Here is an 8,738-nt window from a genome sequence, read left to right on the forward strand (position 1 = left end):
ATACACATACATATATACAACAGTTCTCTAATCTCATCTGGAATTAAGTACTTTCATTAAGAAGAAACAACAGCTTGATGTAAATGTAAATCTGTTACCACTAGTAAGCTAAAAGCAACAGTTGTACATAGAAGAACAGACCATATCAATAGTTATTATTTTGTGTTTGAGATGTAACATGGTACACTTTCTGAACTTGCCTGAGAAGTTTTTTTATAAAGCTGATAAGAAGAGAATATGTAAAAGAAAATTTATGCATGGGGTATTCGTACACTACAAAGGAAAAGAAATTACATTTCTGTACAGTTAGTGTCTATCAGTCTCCTAGGAACACAACTTGCTGAGGTAACAGCAAAAATAAATACCAGCCTTTCATGTGCTGCTACTGCTTTATTATTTCCTCATACATAATTTAAGCAAAATAGTTGAGAACAGAAATACAGATTTGATAGTGCCCCTTACCCCACATACCTAACATAAAGGATCCAAAAGAATAAAGCATACCTATTTTAAAGGGGAATGGATACATCATCTATGTATTTTCTCAAAACTGAAATAGTTATTCTCTGTTTCGGTGAATCTGAATTCTTGAAGTTTCTAAGTGATGCACTCAGCTGCACAAATACATACATTTTATTCTGTTTGCTGTCTGACTGTACTCATTTTATTGATAATAGTAAAAAAAAGAAGTTTCCATTTTTCACACCACAGATTTGCTCAGCACAGCAAGGGGAAACTTGCTATCCTTGAAGTTAAATCAAATTGATTGGATGTGATAGAAGGATCTTACTGTTCACATGTTATATGTCCATTGAAATATAGTGCAATGCATTGCTGAGGTATGTTGAGTTTATTTTGCTTTTGAATCTTCCTTTTTTCCTGTTGTTTCTTTTTAAACTCTATAAGTTGGAGTTTATCAGCCCCATTCCTTGACATTCAATGATGTAGCTATCTTTACTGGGATCTTCCTCTTCTGATTTTGTCACAGTAAATTTGGCCTAAAACAGGATTAGAAACACAAATCACAAATTCAGTTATACATAAATTTAAATCTTCAATATCTGATGCCCAATAATCACATTGTTTATGCATATTACAGATTGGACTGATTTCATTGAAAAAAATAAAGTAATAGAAATATCTAAACATTCTAAAGGCATTTAACTCTAAAGTATATTCAATTTCTATTGGCAAGCTCTTATATAAACATTATAGCTGTTATTTTATCATTGTTAGTCCTCCATGATGAAATTCAGTTCACAGTATCTGCTAAATATAGAGTGAATCTATACAACTGCATCCTTTTTAGTTACTGGATGACAACTGACAGGTGAAACTTCCTGAAGTTTTGGACTCACCTTTGTTAGCTGTTCAGCAAAGTGTATTGCAGTTTGAGTATGAAGTGTAACTGGTCCACTTTTCACTCTAGACACTCCCTTTGCTAATGCCATAAAAATGATCAGCTGAAAGGGGAATGAAATTCTTAAATGAAATTAGGCAAGCAAGACAAACAGCAATACTTCCTAGATACTTGGAATGCCAAATGGAAGCAAATTACTAACTCATTCTTCAAAAAATACTAAGATTTGCAGGAAGGGAAAATATAAGGATGTGGTGCAAAGCCAAAGCATCTGTGGTTGCTAAGAAGCATTTATATTTTGCTAATTCTAGTGAAGTTGTGATCGCATCCAGAAACCTTTAAGACATCTGACTATTAACTGATTCCTCCACAGTAGTCTGTGGAAATACAACCTAATACTGAAATCTATGTGCCATTCTTTCACTATTCAGACTTATGTTATTTTCAAGTTATATATATATAAATGTTCTTGCTACTTCAAATGAATGTGATGACATATACGATCCTTACTTGGTCTTGTAAAGAATCATCCACAGCTCCACCATGTTTAAGATTCTTAAGCAGTATCTCGGCTGCTTCAATGCCAACCTTGTCAGAATTTTTTCCTAATGGAAATCCAAGAAGTTAGGATGCTGTCACTTATTTGTAACATGTAAAAAATACAGGCGGAAAAAACAAACAAACACACCAACAACAGCAATTATCAACTTTTTAGAACTTATTTCCCTACTTTTGCCTCGAACATCGACTTGAAAAAACTCATGTCACATGATGATATACAGTATATATCCCCTAAGCAGTGTGAAGCATGTAGCCAGCCATACTTAAAGTCAGGTAAACATTTTCGTTAAATCATTTAGATGAAAAGCACATCTGTTCCTTTAATTTAAATAACATCTAGATTCAGCACTGAACAAAACTTTCACAGGTAAACCACAGAGCATGTATCTAAAGTCCAGAAGTATTTTCCACTTTTGTCACTAAGCAGGAGCAGCACAGAAGTACAGAGTGAATGATTTTATAGAGTTTAAAATCTGTTCATTTTCACTGACCTTGTTGCAGAACAGCATCCACTTAAAAAAAACAACACTCAAAGCATCAGATCTTTGAACACATTAACAAATAGGAATCTTAAGTATATTAAGTTAATTCTGAAAGAGGCATACTTTGCTCTTACCTCTCCTGCCAAGTGACGACCCAGCTAACAAACAACCTGTTGAAGTCTCTGCAACAATGCTGAACAGAAAAAGCAGAACATGTATTAGGAACAAAATCACTCACATTGCAATTTATTTATCAGATAATTAATCAAGATCTAGCTAATCAACCAGCAAAGTAACCAGCAAAGCTACATGCATTAATAAGAAGTATGAGTTCATCTTACATTATTCCACTTCCAGTCCCAAAGGCTTGATCATCAGGTTCTCGAACAGTCTGAATGTTAATGTAAAGATCTCTGATTTCTTTTCTGATGCATCTTACTGCTGCTGCTGACATATCTTTTGCCAGCTAACAAGATAAAAGGTAAAAGCATAAATTAATTAAATGATGTAACGATAGCAATGCTTTTTCATCATAAGCCTAATTATTACAGTGGATCCTTTAATAAACAGACTAAAGAGAAAAACAAAGGATTGTTACAATATATTTACAGGCAAGCACATAGCATCATCTCTTCTGAGAATTTTCCCACTAATAATGAACAAATGACAGATTACGGTGCTGTATATAGAAGCTCCAATAGCAGTAGAAATTTCAGTAATTCTTCTCCATATATATGGAGAAAGATTTAATTTAGTCTTGATTTTCTCAAGACCATAGATTGTAAAAACAAATTAAATTAACAAAAACAACACACCAAACTGACAACAATTACTATGCACAGGATATACTCTCTAACAGATAATATATGAAATAACAATAATAAAAAATAACAATAACAAGGTACGTGGGAGGAGATGAAGCTTATCTCATCCGTGCGATCCAGTGGAAGAAAAAGACTGTAGCCAACATTCATAGGGTTGGAAATCTTAAGATCAAAACCACCATTTTGCAGCTCTTCGAAAAATAACACCCTTTTCCTCTCCCTTCCTCTTGTGCATCTGAGGCTATGTGTGGGAAGGAACCCTGAGGTGATCTTGCTACTTATTCCTTGTAAACATAGACAGGATGGGAATAATGGAAAGAAGGGGTTCAAAGGATCAAATTTATCTGTTTTGTCTTTGGCTAACTTACCCTAACTTGTTCTGTCTAATTCCATTAACAGTGGTTGAAAAGACTGATTCTGTCTGAACTCTCTCTCTTATAATGTGCTGTAGTTTACCCATAAATCTATGAAAAGCTACTGATTCAGATTTAAGATAATCCACACAAAAGTGAATGATACATAGGTATAAAATGCCCTTCAATACATACTCAATATTTTTTAATAGTTATATGAAGAAAGTTGCTTATACTGTTCTCCTATTTTAGCTGCTACCGCATTCCTAAGCAAGAAGTGCATTTTAGAAATGTCCAAAATTCTATTTTACAGCCTGATTAATCAAATCCGTTTAATACAACTACTTGGCTTGCATGTGGAAGACTGCAGAATACAGGAACAGTAGAAGTATACAAGGTACATTACGTGCAATTTTGTATAGATTTATGAAGTTGAATACTACCACGGCTATTATCAGCACTCACTTTTATAGGCAGTGCTCCAGCAACAAATGCTCTTCCATATATCTTTGTCACGGTGCCACGTTCTGTTAAGTCTATTGGACTTAACTCTTTGACTGGTGACATCTGGACTACAACTTCACCACCTCCCTGAGGATAGTAGCCCCTATGTACAAACACGAATCAGATATAATTAAATGTAAAGATCACAAGGAAACTAAGAACATAGCTGGGAGTCTCCTCACAAATTTTATGATATATTTTTATGTTCTCTGTTACCATAATATGAATTTTGTTGATGTGTCTTAGAAATGCTTATAATATAAGTTTATTCTTTAATAGCATTACCTCATAGCACCTTATTAACCACCAAACACTAAATGAAACTGGCACCTCAGAAAAAGCTAGATAATGGAGTGTCTATTCAGCATGCATTTCCCTCGAGGAGTAATTCATAGGAAACATTAAAACAGCAGCTGAAAATTCAACAATGAAAAGAAGGACACGAAAGAACTGTATCACATTCATCATACAGCGATATTACAGAGGGGCAGCTAATACACTTTAGTTAGTGAATTATAAATTCATCCCACAGGTAGATTCAGGGCACCTTGTGTGCCTCCAGGCTCACACACTGGTTCAGTAAGGCCTGTTTCTGTCTCATGGCCCTGTAACTTACCTTTTTTTTATGTCACAGTTAAATGTGAAATTAAACTTTTCAACTATTGGCTTGAAAACCTGAAAAACAAGCAAATATAAAAACAGAGAGTAAATCTCTTATGCACTACTGCATTCAGTCTTAAAAAAAAGAAGTTCAAAACAAACATTTCAATTATGCTATTAAAAAAAAAAGTTAATCTCATCCATGCAGCTTATTTGAAGTTCCTTATACTTTATTCAGAATAATAGTTTGAATTAAAGGATTCTCTTATGGAAAGAGAAATTCCTAATAATTCACATTTAGTAGCTAACTGGAAAAACAAAAATCTTCGTCTCAGGGAATTCTGTTATAGACTGGTTGCTCTACATCCAATACATAAATAGTTTAATATTCTCATGCCTAATTGTGCAATTACATGTTGCAGTAAGATAACAGAAGTACAAAAGTTACACTGCATATGCACACGTGAAAGATGCACCAAGCCAAAGGAATTTTTCCCTACCATGATTGTGTAGTCTATCTGAGGAGCCATCTCAGCATTTGTCCCACCTTTAAAATGCAGTTCTGATGGGGAAGCAGCAAACAGCACACAGGGCATTGCTACCTGCATCAGCAGACACACGCTCCTAGAAGGAATTACAAGATACTCAAATGTCACACATGTAGAATCCATGTGGAATCACTATACGCCAAAGGCAAATAAATGACTTCACAGAGCATTTATGTATTTGATTTTTAACGTTATCTATAAAGTAAACATACTATTGCTTAAAATTTGCTAAACTAAAACTTCATATCCCTAGCAACCCTACATATAAAAGTTTTTGTTTTACAATAATTGTATCTTTAAAATAAAAGTAACATAGCTTACTTAGTATACTGACAGTACTGTGAAAATTGTAGAGTCAGATAGCAGGCAGTAAAACAAGAAGGCTTAAGCAGCAATTTTAACATTTTAATAATTATTTAGTTATAAAGTATATAAAAACCTACAAAATTTCCTAGAAGCTGGTCAACATCTCACACAAGAGGGGGCATAGAAAAGTCTTTTCAATATGCAGGGGCATAGAAAATATGCTTTTAAGTGCGTGACTCCTTTATAATTGAATCCTCTATCTTATATAGGTAATAAAAAAAACCCTTCCAATATATTTTCCAAAACTAAATTTGCTCAGCAAATTGAAAATTATCTCATGAGTGTTTCCAACATCATTTCAATTTGTGAAAATAGTAGCTGCCACTACACTGAAGTTTTTTCCTTAAACACACTCCAGATGTTTGTGAACCATACTTTTTTATACTCATCCTTCTGTATTGTTGCCTACTCCAGTCCTTCTGTGTTGTTTAAAACATAGAAAAGATATCAGCTCAGTTGTTTAAAGTGTAGCAGCTCAGAAACTCAGAAATGTTTTTCTTAACTTAAAGGAAACCTTCACTTGTGTCTAACCTAGCTTATACTTCCAAGTTCACACCAGTCTTCTTCCCTAGCTTAACTTATTCCACTCATTTTTGCAACAGGTTCCAAGAACAAATGATCCAACACAGAAATACAGAAGAAATACAGAGACAAAAAAAAAGTGGATGGAACGTATTCCCAGATCCCAAAGACCAGTATCCCCTACAGCACCATCATATGAGTAAGTACTACCTTTAAATTGATTTTATTAGATAAAGAGGATCAATTCAATATTATTGTACAATCAATAAATTAATATCAACGTATTTATTCCACACCAGGTATGTAATGGTTTTACAATTTCATATTTGCAATTACTAAGATACTGATCTAATTTGATGCATTGACTCAACAGTTGAAGTATAAATGTAAGAAAATAAGATATGTTTTTAAATGCACAGGCATCTGGTTTTTAGTTAACATTAATCGACTTACATATCGTTATAACTTCCACTTGTACGTACTTTATTAATACACATCCTGCTTACATTACTGGTCCTTTGGCCACACATATCAGGTAGCAAAGATTATGGTTCATCAACCATGTGTTAGTGTTCTTTCCTTCCTCTCTTTTGTGAGATTTTTAAAGTTACCAAAACCTAATCTGTCATGATTTCAATGTTACCAAGAGCAGTTTCTTGCCACTCATTATCCATGTACAAAGACATACCCCGCTGTTTTGGTATCTGCTATGTGGGTTCCACCTTTGATCTTCCCAGGAGTGAAAGTTATTTCTGTTGAGCCAATTTCTCCGCCCTCCAGGTTCCCTTCACATAAATCTCGAACAATCTCCAATCCAGACAGATGCTGAGGCCTTAACATCACAAATACTAAGTTAAAGATTCATGCAAGCAGACTAAAGTGATGTTTACATTATTAAAAAAAAAAACAACAAAAACAACAAACATCAACTAACAAGCAGAATCGCAGATTTCAAAGAAGGATCAGAAATTCAGTCTGGTTCCTACAGTATTTCTTCTGATTTCACAGGTGCCAACAGAGCAGCATTCTGACCATTCTGAATTTTTAGGATCCTAGTGGGAAGGATACATTAGAGTGGGTCAAGCCAGGCAGATGAGATGCAGGAGTCATTACCTTAATGGGATAAATGCTTGAAAAAGAAATATGGGATAATGGCAAGTGGGATAATGGTGGCAATCCTGAACAGCCAAGCTCCAAGCCAGTAAAGAGCTAGCAGTTCTACTGCACATGTGCTTCCATTTGTTTGAGTGGTTTAAATAGGAAGAAGAAAAAAAGAAAGAAAAAAAGCAACCATTTGTTTTTTGCTTTCCTTTTTCACTTGTGCAAGGAAACTTGATGCCACCAGAGTGACCTCACTATTTCATTATGTTCTGAGGACACCACTAGGACTGTGAGATATGATTTTGTTCAGTAGCTTCTAACAGCTATAGGCTGTTAAGAGAGTACAGCATGTTATTAGTACAGCATGTTATTGACAGCTAAGCCCACCTGAACATCTGGATTTCCTTACACAAGCTTCACTGTGAAATAAACCAAAACCAAGCAAATGTTTATACTGCCCTATGGACTGCTTTCAGGTATGTATAAAGCAGTAGCTTAACTAAGCAAGACTTCTTCAGTAAGCTCAAATTAACTGCCTCAGGGCTCACACATCTCCTGGATGTGTTCAAAGCCCAGTGATGTAAGTCAAGAAGTGTGAGAAACTAATGGAGTTAAAGGGGAGCGCGGCTATGAAGAAGGAGGTTGATTATTCAGTCAAAATGAGAAACACAACTAATGTGTCTGAAGTGTTTGGTGGCATCAAAATGAGAACAGCTGCTCTGGGACATACAGATAGCACAGGTGTTTAACACAGAACACCGTATCTCTCTGAGTAATGCCTCAGGGAGGCAATATATGATCTTAACTGTACATTGCCTCAGATCATGCGAGCTGTTTGGCACCTTCGAGAATACTTCTCAGAACCGACGGGTGGGGCCAGGGCGTGTTCTGACCTCCTGGCACAGCCGGCACCGGGGAGGTGCAGGTGCGCTGCGGGCACAGGGAACGAGCACACTCCGTCTTTCCGAAGAAGCAAGCCACAGACAACGTTTTCTGACTAAAGAAGCCCTCTTAGAACATCGGAAATGCACCATTTCTGTCCTAGGAAGCATTTCGGTGCTCAGCCAAAGGGCGGCGGCGCCCCGGCCCAGGAGGGCCTCGCACGCTCCCGAGGACTGCCGAGCTCCTCCAGGACGGCCTGGGAAGCAGAGCGGGGGCTCGGCAGGGCCGTTACCTGAGGCCAGGCTGGCTCCTCCCGGCGCGGATGCGGCGCACCCTCAGCGGCAGGCCCAGCAGGCAGCTCAGCGCCGTGGACACTCGCAGGATCTGCCCGCCCTGCAAGGAACGACGCTCGTCAGGCACGGCAAGGCACGGCCCGCCCGAGCCCAGCGCGGCCCGGTGCTCACCCCCTCCATGATGCCGCCGTCTATCTCCACCCTGTCCCCGTCCATGGCTGGCAGCCAGCGGAGCCGTCTCTCGCGGAGGATCCCGCCGTACAGATGGGATGCGGGCCAGGCCCGGAGGACAGCGAGAGCACGTCGGAGCAGCGCACTCGGAAAGCGAAGAGAGTCGCGCCG

General features: G+C 37.4%; 1 protein-coding gene across 1 annotated transcript; it reads right to left on the minus strand.

Moving 5' to 3' along the window:
• Positions 1 to 370: 370 nt before the first annotated feature.
• On the minus strand, positions 371 to 8,732 carry RTCA (RNA 3'-terminal phosphate cyclase). Its single transcript, XM_010715628.2, has 11 exons — positions 8,568 to 8,732; positions 8,396 to 8,496; positions 6,809 to 6,952; positions 5,185 to 5,308; positions 4,701 to 4,759; positions 4,046 to 4,187; positions 2,745 to 2,869; positions 2,538 to 2,596; positions 1,871 to 1,965; positions 1,359 to 1,463; positions 371 to 998 (listed from the first exon to the last, which is right to left on the minus strand). Exons 1-11 carry the CDS (start codon positions 8,610 to 8,612, stop codon positions 900 to 902), a joined length of 1,098 nt encoding a protein of 365 aa, XP_010713930.1. The 5' UTR covers positions 8,613 to 8,732; the 3' UTR covers positions 371 to 899.
• Between the last annotated feature and the right edge of the window lie 6 nt (positions 8,733 to 8,738).

The sequence above is a fragment of the Meleagris gallopavo genome, chromosome 10, assembly GCF_000146605.3.
Source record: "Meleagris gallopavo isolate NT-WF06-2002-E0010 breed Aviagen turkey brand Nicholas breeding stock chromosome 10, Turkey_5.1, whole genome shotgun sequence".
NCBI lineage: Eukaryota > Metazoa > Chordata > Aves > Galliformes > Phasianidae > Meleagris > Meleagris gallopavo.